This window comes from Lepidochelys kempii, chromosome 3 (assembly GCF_965140265.1).
Source record: "Lepidochelys kempii isolate rLepKem1 chromosome 3, rLepKem1.hap2, whole genome shotgun sequence".
Classification (NCBI taxonomy): Eukaryota; Metazoa; Chordata; order Testudines; family Cheloniidae; genus Lepidochelys; species Lepidochelys kempii.
In genome coordinates, this window is record NC_133258.1 from 15,005,698 (window position 1) to 15,025,514 (window position 19,817).

General features: G+C 43.9%; 1 protein-coding gene across 4 annotated transcripts in view; it reads right to left on the reverse strand.

Annotated features, from left to right (window-relative positions):
- Positions 1–19,817, reverse strand: part of CLIC5 (chloride intracellular channel 5) — a 120,594-nt gene that overhangs the window by 81,145 nt on the left and 19,632 nt on the right. The window contains exon 1 of one of the 4 annotated variants that reach the window (XM_073335787.1): positions 4,675–4,742. The exons of the other annotated variants lie outside the window; for them this stretch is intronic. Within the exon in view, the coding sequence (XP_073191888.1) occupies positions 4,675–4,737 (63 nt within the window). The 5' untranslated portion in view covers positions 4,738–4,742. Of the gene's footprint in view, positions 1–4,674; positions 4,743–19,817 lie in introns of those variants that run through there. 4 annotated transcript variants of the gene reach the window in all.

Here is a 19,817-nt window from a genome sequence, read left to right on the forward strand (position 1 = left end):
CTGAGGTCTGGGCTGCAAGTAACCCTACACAACTGACATAGTTACTGATGCAGCATTCAGACCTGCTGATTTTAGCACCACCACTGTGACTAAACTACAAAATGTATAGACCCAATTTGGCCCCCTAGGCACTGGCTTGCTCTGTGGGTGGTGTGGAACTGTCCCAACCCAAGGGGGAGCGCAGGGAAGAACCGTGCACCACGCAACCCCCATTGTCTATAATGGCAGTTACAAGCTTTGAGCATTTAGGGGATTATGTCCATCCATTTACAAGGAAGTGCTAAGCACTGAATAGTATCCCCACCCAAACCAACTTCCGGTGGCATCATCCGAAAATTGCGGGGAGTTGCACATGCTGTAATTTACTAGTTGTATTACAGCGTCTAGGTGCCCTAGTTATGGACCAGCACCCCACTGTGCTAGGCTCTGAGCAAACCTGCTGTAAATCTGCTCTGCAAAACATTTGTATCTTTCTCTTGAAAACCTGCAGGGCTGCAAAATGCACGGTGGGAGATCTAACGCAATTTAGCAGACAAGGCTGGAGAGGGTGATATATCCCCTAATGTATATGATTTGTTCTCATTATTCTCTCCAGCATTTCAGGGAGAGCCAAAAACCATAAAAACAATTATGTACAGTAGCAAAAATCCAGTACTTCTTAAAAGTACTATCTTAAAAGAGAGACATAATTGTTGTAGTTGTTTTTTCCAGATCTGATTCTGATCTCGACTGTTAGCAGAATATTGCTTGATGGCAATCTATGAATCCAATCTGTTATGGAACAACAGTTGTCACAAAAGGTGTTAGAAGGATCTTGCCAAGTTATTCCCCCGGTTTGTAAAATCATTGTTTCCTCGCTCTTTTTAGTAACACCCAGGAACTAAAACCAGTTCTTGTACCGTAGTGACTTTATCTCTAACCCCAGGAACATGGAAGGCTTGATGGTGGAGAGGGATTGTTGATATCAAGAGGATCTCTCTTCATTCATGTCTCCCTTTAGGCCTAGATTGTGGCATTTAGCCAGATCCCGGTGTCCAGGACAGTTTGAAGTGATAGTTCTCTAAACTACACCTAGGAAAGCATTATCCCCCCAGCACTTAATGGGAATGCACCACTCTACTCCTCCCTGCCCCCACTTTGGGGTGATTTCTCTCCACAGGGCTATGTAGTGCACTGTAGTATGCTCCCCTGAATGCAGAAACTGCAGCTGTTCCTGGGCCTTTAACAGGGTGGGCAAGAAGGAGGGAAGACTCCTTGCACCCTTTCCATCCTGTAGACCCATGAGAATGCCAGTCTGACTCTTTCTGGCCAGTTCATTCCGTGATAACACGGTCATTGTCACAGCATCTTGAACGCTTGCCTGTGTTCTTGATGATATCTTAAATTATTAAAGCAGGAAGAATTTTAAAAATAAAATGCACTTTGGGCCATTTGTGTTATATATTTAATTTCTGAATTGCACTCCACTTGAGTGATGCAACTAGACGACTTAGTTCCATTTTTTATTCTAGTTTGTTTCGATGTAGTTTGCTTTAGGTTGTAGTTTTACACTTTATTTCCAGCCAGTTTCATTTTCTGTTTTTCATGCACTAGTCCAATTCTGCAATGGGAGAAATGTCTGAATCCAAACAAATACCTGTTTGTACTGTGATTAAAAGGAAATCATGGAAATATTTCTATTGACCTTTGGTTTATCCACATCTGATTTTTACAACATCTACATTTTAGACCTACTTTTTGAGTAGCAGGAGTTTGCTTTTGACACTGTATTAAATGAAACAGGCAAGACTCACAGGAACAGCTAAATATACTCTCCATCAGGATATCTTTTATGTAAAATTACTTTGTTTCTCTAAAACACAAAGAACTCAAATTAAAGCGAGTCACAGCATGCAGGGCTAAGTAAATTCTACCTGTTGCTCTTGACTTTCTTAAAGCTAACAGCACCAGCCTCTCTCCCTGCCGCATAGCTACCCTCTCCTCTGGCAGACTTCCCTAATACCTTTTAGACAAGTTTATAGGGATTGCTGCTGGAAAGCATCAAGACCATTTATCTATATGTCTATCTACTTTCCTTTCTAATACTTCCAGCACTTTCATCTCAGTCTACTAACAGGAAAAAAGTTCAGCAAACATGCAGCTTTCTCCTTAGCCAAAAGTTTTATATGTATTATGGACTGTGTGGTAAATTAAATATAACTCCCTTGTGTTCGTTTTGGTTTAAAGACTTTTCCCTTCTCTAAATGTACCCCACCCACCTTCTCACGCATACCCCATCACTCTTCATCTTCACACAACACCTCTGGCTCCATGTTCATTCCAGGATCCATGTGAAAATTCCCTAATGGAATATTGGCTCCATCGAAAGCAATGGCAAAACTCCACTGGAGTTTTCAACAGCCAGGATTTCACCCCTTCTTTTTAAAGCTCTCAGCAAGTTTGCTCCAGTATAGCTAGATTCTCTTCCCTCTGCTCCTTCTGCTTATCAAGCACCTGCCACCTTTCCATCCCTCTACAGAGCCTTGCCATGGTTGGCAAGAGCCTTCTCCCCTGCAGCTTGTGCCACCTGGATCAGCCTTCCTATATTTCTCCTCCTCATGAGATCTCTGTTCCTTTAATTGCACCTGCAAACATCTCTTTTATTCGTTGCCTATATCCCTTAATTTGACATTCTCTCTCATACATTTTTGAACTGTGTAGCTGTTATATTGAACTCTAAAGCACATTTATTTCGTTTTTGGGGTTTTTTAAAATTTCGTTTATTTGGACTTTTATAAAATAAAAATCATCTTCCCAAAATCTCAAGACCCCTTCCACATCCACTAAAAATTCCAATAAAAAATGCCAGCCAGTTTTCATCCCAAATGGAAGGGGCTATAGGGAGGTATTAAATGGGAGGAATCTTAGATACACACTTAATGCTTTTACGCTAGTTCAACCACATGTAATGGGCTTCCTGCAGGACTCACTGGGTTAAATTCTCTGCCCTATATTATGCAGGAAGTCTGATTAAATTTACCATAATGGTTCTTTCTGGACTTAAAAAACAAACAAACAAAACTATGGGTGACATCCTAGCCACCATGAAGTCAGTGGGAGTTTTGTCATTCACTTCAGTGGAGTCAGGATTTTAGCCTATGAATCTGTTACACTGAAAGGAGAAAAAGGTCTCGTCTCCACTCCAACAACTGATCCCAGCCAGCAGATACACCTCAAATCCACCCCCACTCCCAGCCTGAGCGTAACAGTCTAGGCACAGTGAACAATCAGTCACACATTCCAGAATATACAGAGGGTAACACGGTGCCAACAGAAGCCCGAACACATTTCCCAAACTGCAACCATCCCCACCAATCTACCCCCCTCAGAAAAAGCCTGGGGATGGAATATACCAGGGAGTGAAGGCCACTACAAGGCCCTCCTGTACCTCCTAAGCCCTGCATTGTGGGCTTTGCTGGATGAATGATCAACTGTGCACGCTACCTGCCTTGGAAGAGCGCTCCACGTTCGCGCTGCTTGAGAGGCCACACTTGAGGCAGGGTGAAGGCAGACAAGGGAAGGGGTTGCAGAAACTGCATTGTGGATGTGGCTGCTATTCCAGCTTGTAGGTTGGAATGGCAGTCATAGGGTGCACAGCAGTTCTGCACCCTGGCTCTGGGCTGGATTTCACTTCCCCCATTGCTCCACACAAGGCCAGATCCAACTCCTATTAAAAGCAATGGCAATCTTTGACTTTAAAAGGGAACTGGTTCAGCTTCCTGGTGCCCAAATACTAGGGCTTTATGTGGGCACAGTGTCTTTCCCCTAGGTGAACGGATAGGCTTTGCAGCGTGCCCTGAATGTCAACAAATCTGAGTTCTGCACTCGGATACAGTTTGCTATTAATGAAGTTGTATGGACTATGGGCTTGAACCAGTGTCCACTCAGATTGATAGCAAAACTCCCATTGATCTCAGTTGTGCAGGATCAGGATCCATACCCTTCCCAATGACATAAAATATTTTGAAACCCTATTATACTGTATGTACATGTATTTCCTTATGTGCCATTTGGCCAGATACACGGATATAAATCCAGAGTGATTAAATCAACAGGACTACTCTGGAATGACATCTATGTAAATGAGAGAAGAATCTGACCATTGTTTTTCACTTTTGTGTTGCCAAAAGGCAGCTGGCCAGCAAAGTTGTAGATAAAAATTGGGAGTATCAGTTTAACTGACCCCCCCCCCCCCGTTTTAGGAGACGTCTTTGAGGCTAGGACTCCAGACTTGTCAGACCCTTGTTGGGTGGAGCATCAGGCCACCCCTGAGGTCTTCATTATTCTCCCCCTACCTGCCACACAAATGGGCAAGGAAAGCATATTCTTAGTGGCAAACCTGGCACCCAAAAGGCGAGGGCTTTCATAATGTAGGCAGCGGGCTAACAAACTGCAGCCTCTACAAGGAGAAAGCAAACAATGAAATAAAAGGAATGCTGATTGTCACCACACAATGCTGCCTCGCTGCTCCTAATGTTAGGGGAGACAAAGAGTAGCCCTCTGGAAACATATGCAGGAAAATAGCAGGCTGTCAAAGTGTCATTTCTGCTCTGTGCCCCAGAAAGTTTGGTGAATTAAATAAAAGCCCAGCTGGTACGAGAGTAAGACAGGTGTACAGCTCCGGCTCTGACTTACCTTCACGAAGAGCTCAATGTCAGGGTCTTTTCCTTCCCCATTAGCAGGAACAGAGTCTGTCATTTTTCACCCCCCCCCCCCACAAAGCCAGTGGCTGTTCTCTTTCTACTACGAGGCAAGAGAAGGTTTCAGTTAACAGCAGCTAGGTTTCCTCCCAGGAACAGCTCCCACAAAGCCTTTAAAAGATCTCTTTTCTAAGGCTGGAACGCCCCCCAGGTGAAGAAAATAAGTTTCTGCATTAAAAACTAAATAAAGCTGTTAGAGAGAGAGAACCACTGTTATCACAGTTCTTTGGAGCAACAAGTGCTGCTGCGCTGTGTTGTGGTGTAGTATCCTCATCTGTCAGAGCTGCAGTTCACGCTGCCAGCCCAAAATAGCCCAGAGCAGGAGAGAGGGTGGGGCTAACTCACAGGGGAGGAGACAGCTGCTGGTACCTAGACCCTTGTCTGAGCCTTTGAGCGAAGTGTTTCATTCTTCTCTTAAGCATCTCTCTTTTTGTGGCTCAGTTTCTCTGTCTCTCATCCCCTCGCTGAGAGCATCAGTGAAAGGAGGAGAACAGGAAAGCTTCACAGCAGATTGATTTCATTGTCTTCCAATGAAAAAGTGAGAGTCTCTTGCTCCTTATCCGAATCGAGCGTCTGACCTCTTTGAAGTTCCTAGTCTTTTTCAGTAGGGGAAAGGGTACGAGAAAAGGGCCTGATTGTGTACTGCTTTATGCCTTGTGTAGCCATTGTTACACCTACTCAGAGTGAGCACATACTGCTACGCAGAGTAGTAGTGTTTTACACTTGCTTTGTACAACTGCAAACGACTATGTAAGGTACAAAGACACTAAAGAGGGTGGCTGGGGGAGTGAGACTCCCATGGTGCTGCAGCACTTTCTAGAAGTGAAAGCAGAGTAGAGGGACCATGGTTAAGTAGAATAGTGAGCCCCGCTGAGCACATCTATTCAGCATACAAGTGACGAACACTGACTGCAGTGGGAGTTCCTTCTGCAAGGGCTGCATCAGGGGCTTGGAATGAACAGTTGTCTTTCCTTGCTTCTTTCTTCCTTCCACGTTTTATTCCTTTTGAACATCTCTATCATGCTTCCAGTTTCTGCATCCATTTATTCCCTTTGATTTTTTAACACACAGTATAGGATACATAACAATAAGGAAATCAAACAGAAAGTTTAAAATACTATCCTCAGGCCCAATGTCTCAAAACAATTCAAGCCTGCAGGGTTCACACCCTCAAAAGAGAAGGCCTCTTTCCCACTGCAGTCCTCTCTGTCTTTGCTGCTGTGATGCTAAGATAGCAGCAGATCTCTTGCATTCAGCTGACTGTTGGCAATTCACTGACAGCAAGCTGAGCCACCTCAGAGCATTCATATCAACAGACTGACAAAAAGCAATTTCACTTTCCATTCTAATATGTATCTGCCCCTTCAGCTACTCTTCTGACATGATCAAACACTAATCTTTTATGAAGGTGTTCCTGGTGATGTGGGTTCATGATAATCTTTAACTCCTTTCAATGACCCCTGAGTGTTAACTCTAACAGAATTACATATTACTACCCCGGTGCGTTCAAATTGATAATTTTTGGTGGGTAGGGGGATCCAGGTGCATTAACTACATAACTTTTACATTGCAATTATTTTCAGGCATGCAGTCAAATTTTCAGCCACATGAACTAATTGTAATTACATGCATCAAAAAGCATAATCACAGCATAATTATACAATAATTGCAGTATCACAACAATTATAATTATAGATTAAAATTACTGTTTTGTAAAGTGCATCCATAAATAATATATTCTCATTTACACAATTATAACCTGTTACTACTTCTACAAAGTTTGTCTCTCTAAGTACTTCATATAATGATTTAATTTTCCCCTTAATGAAATGGCTATTGAAAACAGGAGATGGTGGCTGTGATGCTGGCAGACCAGGTGCCAGCTCATGCCAAGGCTCCAGGCCTCACTGAACACTGACAAATGCATAGCTGAAAACCAGTGTGCCTTGCCTGTATGGTAGTATTGTCAAGATAGATATTAGAGATGTAAGAATGAGTTTGGTGTTTAGACATTATGAATAGCTTGTAGGATGTTGTATGTATTAGTCTAACTTCTCTGTACCCCATGTTATAAAGCATTAACAAAATGTTTGCATTGTAAACCTTTGTAGCTATATAACTCATCAAACAGGAAAGAAACCTTCTCTAATGCAAATGTTGGCTTCCTACAGAAGATGTTAGGTCCTGTCCAACAAGAAGGCCTTTGAAACCAAATGAGCCACTGTGAGACATCAAAAGAATGGAGACTTTGTTAACTGAACTCCTTGCCCATGAACTCATCCCATCAGCTTGGGCTCTGGGGAGAAGGGAATAAAAATCCCTGATAAAGAGAAACTTGGTTCTGTTTGCTGCTTGAACTCTAAAGGGGCAAGAATAATTAAGCATAAACAAAATAGGTCCAGCTGTTTTGCCTGGGTTAGCCCTAGAGGACATATGGAGTTTGCTTATTATAGAAGTTTCTATTATCTTTTGGAATCTAAGACTGTAATTCATTTGTGAGTTATGTTCATAATTCATATGTTACCTGCTTTAACCATGTAAATAACTCATTTCTTTTCTGGTTAATAAATATTTAGCTGTTTTACTACAGGATTGGGTACAAGCATTGTCCTTAGTGAGAGATCTGGGGATGCAATTGACCTGAGGTAAATGACTGGTCCTTTGGGACTGGGAGTAACCTGAATATTGTTGTGATTTTTGATATAAGAGACCATCTGTCAAAGAGGCAGGCTTGCCTAGTTGGCAAGATAGACTGGTGTGCCAAAGGAGACCACCTGTGACTACATGGTAAGGCTGTTATAGTGTTTGTCGAGTTCCCACTTGTTGCTTGGTTGGTGAAATCTAATTATAGAACACACACCCATTTTGGGGTTTATGCCCTGCTTCTTCACAGTTTACCCTGAGGTAGGCACCCATGTACTCCAGACAGTGTGACAGTGGCCACTTTTGAAAGAAGGGAATCTTAACTGTGGGCACTTTTAACTTCACTCTCACTGAGAACAATAGAAAATGCTAGCCATTTTGAAAGAGGGTGGTTCTTTGTGCAGTTCTCTGTAGTAGAATATTTATCCTCAGATCCGGAGGAGGAAAACACTTTCAGTTGCGAAGAATAAGAGGGGTAAGAATTACCATCAATCTTAAAAAAAAAATTTAAAAAATCTTCAAATGTAGCCAATATACAAGATTTCAACGCATTTTAACTATATGGGAAGTTTGATGGATCTGCACTATTAAGATAATTTGGAACAAAAATAACATGTTAAATTTCTTAAAAGTCTGTTTTAAGTCAAACTAATTAGCAGATTTACTTACAAATTCTTAGAAAATTCATTCCGTATTCAATGAGTAAATTATGTAATTTTGGGAAGGATACGCAGTATTCTTCCTCCATACCAAAGTGCAAAACTCAATTTTAACTTTCTAAAGTGCATGGGGCACTTTCATAGTAATATAGCACCTTTCATCCAGAGATCTCAAAGTGCTTTGTGACTGACAATAAATGAAGCCTAAGAGCTCTCCTCTGGATTTGGAAAATATTATTTTACCCATTTTCAGATGGTAAAACAGGCACAGAGAGACTAAGGCCAACATTTATTAACTTATGGTGACTCAGCTGGACACCCAGAAATGGAGCCAACCAAAGTTAGTGAACATTTTTGAAATCTTTAGCTTCGGTGCCTGATTTGCAAAGATGCTGAGCATCAGTCAGCTCCTATTTGCTTCAGTGGATGTTGTGGGTGCTCAGCACCTCTGAAACTCAGGCTAAATGTAATAACTTGCCCAAGGCCACATAATCAGTCAGCAGCAGAGCTAGAACAAGGACTCATCAACCCTGGTCAAATCAGTAGAATGTGCTCCCCAATTCCATCTGACTACAGTGGCATATATACAATCAGTTTGCAATCTGTATTGCATTTTATTCCAACCGTACCCCTTAATGGAACAATTTTGTGCTGAGCCTCTAAGAGATGGAGCACATAGCCCCCTCTCTTCAGGCTGCAAGTTAACATGCCTTAAACCACCTTTGAACAACAAAGCTACCTAAGTTATGGCAGCCTGTTCACAGCTGCCACCCAGAATACCACAGTCACAGCGCATTCCTATCACAACGCACCTACTTGCCTCTACCCACTATAGCAGGGCTTGTGGGGGGTCCTTATAAGGCAACATAAGCTGCCTTGTGCAAAACCCATGCCAGTGGCAATTCTCCCCCTGGCTTCTCTGAGGCTCTAACGGCTCTTTTAGATTGTCAGATATTTGGGGATGGATTTTCTCTCACTGTGGCAATCAGAAATGCATCTCACAATAAAATCACTACAAAGAAATGCCTTGTGGCAGTTCAAATCTATCACTGCTAATAAACATCCTTTCAAGTACACGTGGCAAACCATGTGTTACTCAAAAGCCAAGCTCATTTGGATATGGGACATTTAATTAAATGGCAGTAAACTGAAATATAAACACACCAAGCAGCAGAGTTATCTAAGCTCAGCAATAAAGTGCCTATTGTTGACCAGTTTCTCTCTCCCTAGCGGCTTGATTCTGTGAGATGCTGAGTGCCTCCCGTGAGGTGCTGAATGCCCTCATCTTTCATTAGAGTTAGGGGGAATGGACACTCAGTTCCCTACAAGTGGTACTCAGCTCCATGGAGGATTGTGCCCTCATTCATGTAAACACTATGTTATCTTTTAAAATGGGCATAAAAGCTTGAACTCAGACAAACATTACAGGAAGCACTGAGTAGGAGGGAAGATATAAAAAGGTACTGTATAGTCTATTTGTGCCATTTTTACTCGTTTGTTGTATAAAACTGATGTATCACTTATATCCCGTTGGAACCTTTTCTTGTGTGATGCTGTTACTCCACACAAAGGTTGGTTTTTGTGGTGTAAAATCAATTCTTCCCTCTGTAGATGTATTAAAGATAATCTGATAACTGTTAAATAATTAGCACACTCATTTTACTGCAAAGAAAGACGTTTTTTAGTTTGGCCTTTTGCTTTCTCTCGAGTCAGAGGTAACAAAGGCTTTGAGTTACACACAAGACCAAGATTAGATACAGATCTATGAAGTCTTCATAAGCCAGGTCATTATAGTTTGAGGCTTACAAAGTATGCAATCACATGACCCCATTAATAAAACAGGAGGACAATTCCAGAAAGAGAATTGTCACTTATTGTGCTCTGTGCCTGAGCTTTAACATGCTATCAGCTTTCATAGGCCTGATCTAAGCCCCATTTTCCAGCAAAGATGCATTTTGAGAAGGTGAATGGGAGCCCAAGTATAAAGAACAAAATTACAGAGTGAAGCTCTCTCCCAGAATGACAATTGCCTAGAGTGAACTCTGCGTAGACGACATTTTGCTGTGCTGACCTAGGCTTTGTGCCCAGCTAAATATCATTTTGCCCTGTGAGGGTGGGGGACTACAAGATTCATAACCTAGGTTACATCTGAAATTCAGTACAGAACATCACCATCGTTCATATTTCAGAGTAACAGCCGGGTTAGTCTGTATTCGCAAAAAGAAAATGAGTACTTGTGGCACCTTAGAGACTAACCAATTTATTTGAGCATAAAGCTTTCGTGAGCTACAGCTCACTTCATCGGATGCATCCAATGAAGTGAGCTGTAGCTCACGAAAGCTTATGCTCAAATAAATGTTAGTCTCCATTATTCATATTGGATCTCATTGCCATTGGAGTCCGATACAAGGAATGAAATCTTGCCTCCCACTGAATGCAATGTGGGTTTTGCTACTGACTTCATCGGGGCCAGAATTTCATCCAAGAGTTGTCAAAGCTGTCTAGCTACCCAGAAGTGATCGAGCTAACCAGCAACTACCTTACTAGCTAGTGAACACCAGGCATGCCGAGGGCATGATGAAATAAAGAACTACCAGAAAAGAAAAGACCCCCAAGGCCAATTCTCAGTCATCTGTAGATATTTCTAATATGTTTGTGTGCTATTTACTTAGCAACTTAAAGCATATGGGATGAAGTCCAGAGTTTATTGGGCCAGATTCAAAATGATCCTTACACAGTTGCCCAGTGTGTGGGGAGGTGGTGGGAGGTGTATAAAGCTTTCCCCATCAGCTTGTGCCACAGGAGTGCCAGATAGAATTACAGCACATGTGCAAAGGGGAGGGGCAGAGAGACTGCTCCTTCCCAATTCCCCTACAGACTCATGGTGCCCTGAGGTGGGGCAGGGCAAGATGGGGAGAAGAAAAGGCAGGACTGTGGCTCTGCCCTCACCCCCACACTCTAGCCAGTACACAGTGAGTAATAATATGCACCACACCAATGAGTGTAGCACCAGCTGTACAGCCTGTGTGGCTCTGGGCACTCTAGGAGGCATTTTCCATCCCTGAGGCATGATGCTGTCCAATACCCCCATTGTGGCAAGCCTCTATACTGCCACTCACTACAGGTTGTATCTAAACTACCCCGTGGAAGTATATAAACCCCTAGTCACCATGTTATATGTTCTCCATTTTTTCCATATGAGGATGAGATTCTGTTACCGCCACCAACTACAGGGTCTGACTCTTTATATCAAGCTGTCAAAGCATATGGTTTTAGCTCTCGAGGTCTCAGAAAATGTGAAATTGTTTGCTAAGGTTGAAAACGTTAAAGGAAATCAACAAAACTATTCTTCCATCTTATCCTTACATTGATCACCATAGCTGAAGGACAAACCCATCAACAGAAATATACAGGATTAAAAATTTAAACCAAAATTCATTTTTTCAAATAACCCCTTTTAAAAAATATTTCTTTTTAGATTAGGATCTTGGAAAACTTTTGGAGTTTTGTTGTTTTTTTTTTTTTAAATCAGACAAACAGGTTTTCTTCAGTTAAGAACTGAAAAAGTGATGTTATTTTAAGGAAGAGCTGCAAATGCCTGCATTTTACTTCCATTGCAGCAGGAACAAGTAATATTCATTCACTAAAGTGCTCTCTTTCTTGCTTGTGTTCACCAGAGTAGCTTCTAGAGGGCAGTGTTTTCTTCCTTTTATTATCATTACAAAACTGGCATCTCAATTAAAAACCAAGTTGCAGCTAAGAAAACTTTCCAAAAGGAGAAAGGAAATCAAGTGCCAAACTCTATGAATGTTTTAGAAAGTACTATTGCATCAGTGAAAATATAACGTTAAATACATAACATAAATTCAGCTGCTAAAGGGAGGAAACCAGGGGCATATTTTAGTGAGTCAAGTTTCAGAGTAACAGCCGTGTTAGTCTGTATTCGCAAAAAGAAAAGGAGGACTTGTGGCACCTTAGAGACTAACCAATTTATTAGACCATAAGCTTTCGTGAGCTACAGCTCACTTCATCAGATGTAAATTGGTTAGTCTCTAAGGTGCCACAAGTACTCCTTTTCTTTTAGTGAGTCAAGTGTACAATTTTATTTCAGCATTAGGCATGAGAAGATGAAAAAATCCATTCACCTTTGTCTGCTAAATTAATAATCTACAATCTGAATGTTAAGGAGGAATACAATACCAGCCTCGATGTGGTCTTATTCTTAGCCACTTTCATGTATAATTATCAAATACTCCTCTATAGTATAAAGCAGTCAGTTTTCCACTTGCTGTCACAAAACTAAAACTAAATTATTTAACTTAGTCACAATCAGGGCCAAATTGTCCATTGATGTAACTCCACTGCCTGAGAATTTGGGACATAAAATTTTAAGGTCTTGCCTACTCACAAGATGTACCACTTTAACTATACCAGTATAGTCAAAGCATTACAAGTCCATTCCCTTCCAATGTGGACACAGTTATACTAGTATAAAGGTGCTTTATACTGGGATAACTTATTAATGTATAGGGAGGGGAATGAGCTATACTGGTATAAGGCACTTTTATATTAGTACAACTGCATCCACACCAGGCATTTAGACTGTAACTATAATCTGTTAAAAAAAAAAAAGTCACCCCCAATCAACATATTTTCCCAGACCAAAACCTTTCTATAGTCATCATAGTATTATTGTTTATTAAATATTTGTATTATCATCACGCCCAGAGGCCCCTGGCCATGACTTTCTCTATGCATCAGCTCCAGGGGCCAAAACCTGAGGTTCCAACTCAGTTTGTAGTCAGTCCTCACTCAAGCCAACTCCCGTAGATTTGGGATTCTGACACTAAATAGCTGTGTTTAAATAAACTTGTGAAACACCAGATGTGAACATCTTAAATTCTCCCCTTATGCTAATGAAGTTTCACCTCTTCACAACTTGTGGTATGGCTGGTATCATGCTGGCAATGTCATATACCTTGTATCAATGAATAACATACAACCTGCTGACCTCAAGAGCTATCACTCTTCTGAACTCCGTGGAGATCTGCCCTCATTCATATTTAATCCCATTCCTTGATACTTTTGTCCTAAAGTTTGCCAGTGTAAATTAGCTTCTTTTTCTTAGCTAATCATCTCAATCTATTATCAAACAAATGATATGATTGTCTGCAATTCAAAGGTTCTGCATCTTGAAGCATTTCAAGCTGATTTGGCTGTATTTCCTTTGAGTTGTTCCTTGCTTGGTATGTCTACACTGCAGAGTTAACCTGGGTGATCAGCACCTGGGGCCGAATACCCAGGTTAGCCTACCCTTGGTGTCTGCCACCACACAGCAAGCCATATCTGAGTTACTGTGTCCTCACTGGTGCTGAACTCACCCATGTGCATAACTGGGACTTCTGAGGGCAAAGCCCATGGTTCTTTGTGTTGTAGTAAGGTGAATTGTTCTGTGATTCTTTCCCAGTGAAATATAGGAGAACTTGTCTGTCCTGAGTACACAGGGGAATTGAAGAAAGGAATTGGAGGACTATCAACATTCAAATGATTTAGCCTGTGTCTTAACTGCATAGTGAGTAAGTTAGTAGGCTGAATGAAAGCAGATGCTTATAGCCCCAGACAAGCCAGCTAGCTCGGATTGAAAGCACCACTTAATTCAGCTGAGACAGTTTTGTGTATAAATGGGATTCAGGTTAGGAGCAACACCCAAGTAAAAGCCTGGGTCAACTGCAGTGAAGACTTACCCTAAAGGTGAAATTTTATCCTTGTGCAAAGAGCCCAGCACAAGTACTATGCCCCATTTAAAATAAAGGGAAAACTTTTGTGCCAGTTGTCACATGTAATTTTTCCCTTTTCAACTTGAAAATCTTCCACTCCTTCCTCAGAAAGATACTCTGAAGCGCATGCAGGAGATCACTTGAACAAGGAAGAACACAGGCCACTGGATGCTGACTAATGCCTGGCAGCAATTTCATACATTACTGATGTAAGCAGTGTCAGCATGAGCTCCACCCTGACATCTGATGGTGAGGTGTGGCAAGTTGTGGAAAAGAACTTCAGGGGCCGAGCTCATTTGCATAGGCACACCCACCCCGCCTAGAATGAGGCCATAGTTGCCCAAATGGTCACTTTGGCTGCTGTGGGATCCCCAGTGTCTCTGTTATTGGGGTAGGAAGAATAAATTGTTATTACCCTGATTATGGGAACTGTGCTTGGAACTGTACTTGGCCTTTTGTTATGATGGAGGGACTCACCATCAACTAAGTAGCACTCGCTAGGCAAGGGTCATGGGTTCCAAAACTCTGTGAATTGAGAGAGGTTGGGGGACAATTATTAATACTTGGTGGTATGGGCCCCTTGGTGAGGGCCTTACATGCTAATTGCACTTCCTCCTCTCTCCACTGTGGAATATCAGAGCTAATTTTGATTTCATTAGGAGTCTAGTTACAGGCTACTGAGCTCACTTTGGGCTAATGATGCACCAGCACTGAGACTCCCTTGCTACAAGCTGAATTCACCAAAGAGCTGAACTGACTAAGAGCTGAAATCACTGAGCATTGTGTTAAGTAGTGGGGGAGCCTGAAGATATATTGTGGAGAAGTTTGTGGGACGGCTGGAGTGCCTTGTGGACAGGCTAGGGGAGCAGTTCATAGGACGGCGGGAGCTGCTGGTGGGATACGGAGCAGTTTGTGGACCGGCTGGTGGAGCAGTTCGTGGGATGGCGGGAGCTGCTTGTGGGCCGCGGAGCGGAGCTGAGCTGAGCAAAGCAGTTCATGGGGTGGCTGGTGGAGCGGAGCAGAGCGAAGGCCTATGGAGCTGTGGGGCGGTCAGATCATGTAAGATGCCTTTTACCCCTGCCCCCATCTCCACCCAGGTTGGGAGGTAAAGCTCTGCAGATAAACTTTTGAACTCTGGGGCTGCCCTGACCAGGGACAGAGACTTTTGGGTCATTGGGCTTTTGGGACTTCGGGCGATTTGGGGTTGCTGGACTCAAGAACCAAAGGGAAAGGGCATGCCCCAATTTGCTTGGGGTGGGTTTTTTGCTCATGGGTTGTGTTATGAATCCTGTTGGTGGTGTTTCCCCAACATAATGCCACATTTTTTCTCTCTGTTATTAAAAGGCTTTTTGCTACACTCAGACTTGGTGCTTGCGAGAGGGGAACTATTGCCTCTTGGAGGCACCCAGCCGGGGTGGTATATATTTGTCCCAGGTCACTGGGTGGGGGCTCGAGCCGGTTTGCATTGTGTTATTGGAATGGATCCCCTAGATATTGAACCTGGCCCTTGTTGCTGCCAACTCTGACGGGCAGAAGGGTTACACTGATAAGCAAGACTTTTATCAAAACAGGCAAGCATCTTTCCAATCTCACCATCATTACTCAGAGGTCAGTGATTGACAGGACTCTGTGTAGAATTGACTAAGGTCTGTCAGGAGGGCCACATGACTTAGGGGACTGCTAATAGGATACAGAGAGACAAGGTGGGTGAAGTAATATCTTTTACTGGACCAACATCTGGTGGTGAGAGAGACAAGCTTTCAAGCCACACAGAGTCTGAAGAAGAGCTCTGTGTGATTCGAAAGCTTGTCTCTCTCACCAACAGACATTGGTCTAATAAAAGATATTACCTCACCCACCTTTTCTCTCTCTAATATCCTGGGACCAACACGGCTACAACTACACTGCATACAATAATAGGATACAGAGTCCTTTACCTTGAAGTTACCAGTTCAAATCCAGCCCAGGCTATGTAGTAACTGACAGCTTCTACTAGATGAGTTCATTAATGTTTGTAAAGGTGTTTCACAATGTTAATCTGACAGCTATTTAGGGGGCTCCATGAAATAAGATGGTGGCATCTCACAATCAGGGTATCCATATCATACCAACAAAACCTGATATTCACAGAAGAAAGGCTAATGATTGAATAGGCCATGGCGACTGACAGTCTCTCAGACCTATTTCCAGAACTGGGTGAAGTCACAGAAGGTCTGTCTACACTGCAGCTGGTAGCCAGCCTCCCAGCCCAGGCAGGCAGAGTTGTGCTAGTGGGGCTTGAGCTAGGCTGCTAAAAACAGCAGCTCCAGGGGAGACTCATACTAGCCTGAGAGGTGGGCTTGAGAGCCTGAGCTGCTGCCCAAACCACAACATTCACGCTGCTTTTTTTAGCTCACTAGCTTGAGCCCTGCTAGCATGAGTCTGTCTACCTGGGCTGGGAGGCCTGCTCCTAGCTGCAGTGTAGACATGCCCATTGTTTGAGGCACAGTAATGGGAGCTTCCATTACTGCTGCTCATGCAGTGCCTCTTCTGCGTCTAAAAAGATAAAAAGAGGTCTTCGCTCCAGGATGATCAACTCAGCATCTTTCACAATAATTATATTTGATTTAAAAGATCTCTACATTAAAAAATAATGATTAAAAGATTAAGAAATTCTTTAATGAAGGAGAAACGGACAAAGCAGTTGTAAGCGATCTTTTCAGAGAATTAAACATACCAAATAAAAATAATTATTACCTACCTTCTCGTAACTGTTGTTCTTCCAGATGTGTTGCTCATGTCCATTCCAAGTAGGTGTGTGCATGCTGCATGCATAGTCGTTGGAAGGTTCTTCCCATAGCGGTATCTGTCGAGTCAGCTGTGGAGCCCCCTGGAGTCGCACCTTCATGGTGGTGTATATAGGTCCCTGCTGACCTGCCGCCTCTTCAGTTCCTTCTTACTGGAAACTACGACAGAGCGGAAGGCAGGTGGGTCTTGGAATGGACATGAGCAACACATCTCGAAGAACAACAGTTATGAGAGATAGGTAACCATTTTTTCTTCTTCGAGTGCTTGCTCATGTCGATTCCAAGTAGGTGACTCCCAAGCCTTACCTACAAAGGTGGGGTCAGAGCTCCTGGAATCGCTGATTGATGCACTGCTCTGCCGAATGCTGCATCGTCTCTACCGTGTTGGGTAATGGCATAATGTGAAGCAAAGGTGTGAACCGATGACCATGTCATCGCCCTGCAGATCTCCTGGATTGGGACCTGTGCCAGGAATGCCGCCGAAGAGGCCTGCACCCTTGTAGAATGTGCCGTCAGTGCAGGCACAAGTATTTCTGCCAAATCATAACATGCCTGGATACAGGACATGATCCACAATGAGATTCTTTGAGAAGACACCGGGAGGCCCTTCATTCTGTCCACTAGGGAGACGAACAGCTGGTTCGATTTACAAAACAGCTTTGTACTTTCAATATAAAAGGCCAATCCTCGCCAAATGTCCAAGGAGTGAAGTCTTTGTTCCTGACTGTTGGCGTGTCGCTTAGGGTAGAAAACTGGGAGAAAAATGTCCTGATTGGCATGAAGCTGAGAGACGACCTAAGGGAGAAAGGCCGGGTGAGGTCTAAGCGGTACCTTGTCCTTACATCATTTTTTATAAGGAGGGTCGGAGGTTAGGGCCTTGAGCTTAGACACCCTCCTAGCTGATGTTATTGCAGCCAGGAATGCCACCTTCCATGACCGATAGAGTAATGTGCAAGTTGCTAGGGTCTCAAAGGTGGTCCCATTAGTCTTCAAAGAACCAGATTAAGGTCCCAAGCTGGAATCAGCTGCCTTGTTTGCGGGTACAATCTGTCAAAGCTTTTAAGAAAATGACCGACCATCAGGTTGGCAAAGACTGACCAGCCTGCCACTTGTGGTTGGAAAGCCGAAATGGCTGCTAAGCGAACCCATATTGAGGAGACCGACAGGCCCTGTTGCTTTAAGTGTAGCAGATAGTCTAAGATGAGAGGTATCAATGACTGTATCAGAGGTGTGTGGCCTGGTGAACAGCAGATCGAGAATCTCTTCCACTTGGCCAGGTAAGTGGCCCTAGTGGAGGACTTCCTACTGCCAAGGACAACCTCCTGAACGGGTTCGGAACACATTAGCTCTTCTGGGTTTAACCATGAAGCTTCCAAGCTGTGAGGTGGAGAGACTCGAGGCTGGGATGCTGAAGATGGCCATGGTCTTGAATGATCTGGTCCGGAAGCAAGGGCAATGAGATTGGGGTGTCCACCGATAGCTCTAGGAGCATGGTATACCAGCGCTGACAAGGCCAGGCTGGCGCAATCAGTATGACTGTGGCCCTCTCCCTGCGGATCTTGAGCAGAACCTTGTGGATGAGCGGGAAAGGCAGGAATGCATACAACAGGTGGTCCGTCCAAGAGAGGAGGAACGCGTCCGCAAGCAAGCCCGGACTGTGATTCAGGAAGGAACAGAACTGCAGGCATTTCCTCTTGCTTTTTGTGGTGAACAGGTCGATCTGGGGAACTCCTCACTTTTGGAAAATGCTGTTCACCATGTCCGGGTGAATGGGCCACTCGTGGTTGTGGAAGAATCTGCTGAGATAGTTCGCCAACTCATTCTGAGAACCCAGGAGGAAGGATGCTTCCAGGTGAACAGAGTGGGCTATGCAGAAGTCCCACAGTTTGAAGGCTCCCTGACATAGGGGAGAGGAGCGAGCTCCAACCTGTTTGTTTATATAATGGTCATGTTGTTCATCATCAGCAACACACATTTCCCTGGCAAATGGGCCTGGAAGGTCCAGCATGCCAAGCGGACCACTCTCAGCTCCTTGATGTTGATGTGAAGCAAGAGCTCATCTTGTGACCAAAGTCCCTGGGTCCTGAATTCTCCCAGATGAGCTCCAGACCCCAACGCTGACGCATCTGTGACTAGGGACAGCAAGGGATGCAGTTTGGCAATGGGGACTCCCGTGCACACCACCTGTGGGTGTGTGGTGGGCGTGTGACCACCTTCCCAAGGAAGTTGCATCCTGGCTAATAAGTTGACACCAGCCAGGCCTGGAGAGGTCTGAGCCTCAGCCTTGCGTGTTGTACCATGTACGTACAAGCTGCTATATGTCCAAGGAGCTTCAAGCAATTCCTTGCTGTGGTAGTGGGGTATTGCTTGAAGCAGTCTATGATGTCATGCATTGTCTGACAATGAGATTCGGGCAAGAAGGCTCTGGCCTGACCCAAGTCCAGTAGTGCCCCAATTAACTCTATTCTCTGAGTAGGGGATAGAGTTTATGTATGTACATTCAGGAGGAGACCCAGCCTGTTGAAGGTAGATCATGATGACGTATTGCTCCACTTGCGCCTTGAAGCGGCCCTTGATCAACCAGTTGTTGAGGTACAGAAATAACTGCACCTGCCTTCTTCTCAGGAAGGCGGCTATGACTGCCACGCACTTGGTAAAAACTCGAGGGGCTGCTGACAGGCCAAAGGGGAGGATCATAAACTGGTAATGGTAGTGGATTACTACAAACATGAGAAAGCGTCTATGGGCTGGAACTATTTATATGTGGAAGTACATGTCCTTTAGGTCGAGGGTGGCGTACCAGTCCCCTGGATCCAGCGATGTGATGATGACAGCCAAAGAGACCATGCAGAACCTCAGCTTCTTCATGAATCTGTTGAGTCCTAGCAGGTCAAGGATGGGTCTAAGACCCCCTTTGGCTTTGGGGATTAGGAAATATTGTGAGTAAAATCCTTTGCCCCTTAGCTCCTGAGGAACCTCCTCCACTGCTCCCACGGCAAGGAGCGTTTGAACCTCCTGTGTGAGGATTTGCTCGTGAGAAGGGTCCAGGAAGAGGGATGGGGAAGGGAAGTGGGAGGGAGGGGAGAAGCAGAATTGGAGAGAATATCCCACTTCTATGGTGCGAAGAACCCAGAGATCTGAAGTTATCTGGGCCCAAGCAAGATAGAAGTGGGACAGATGGGTCAGAAAACGGGGTGAAGGATCTGGTGACTG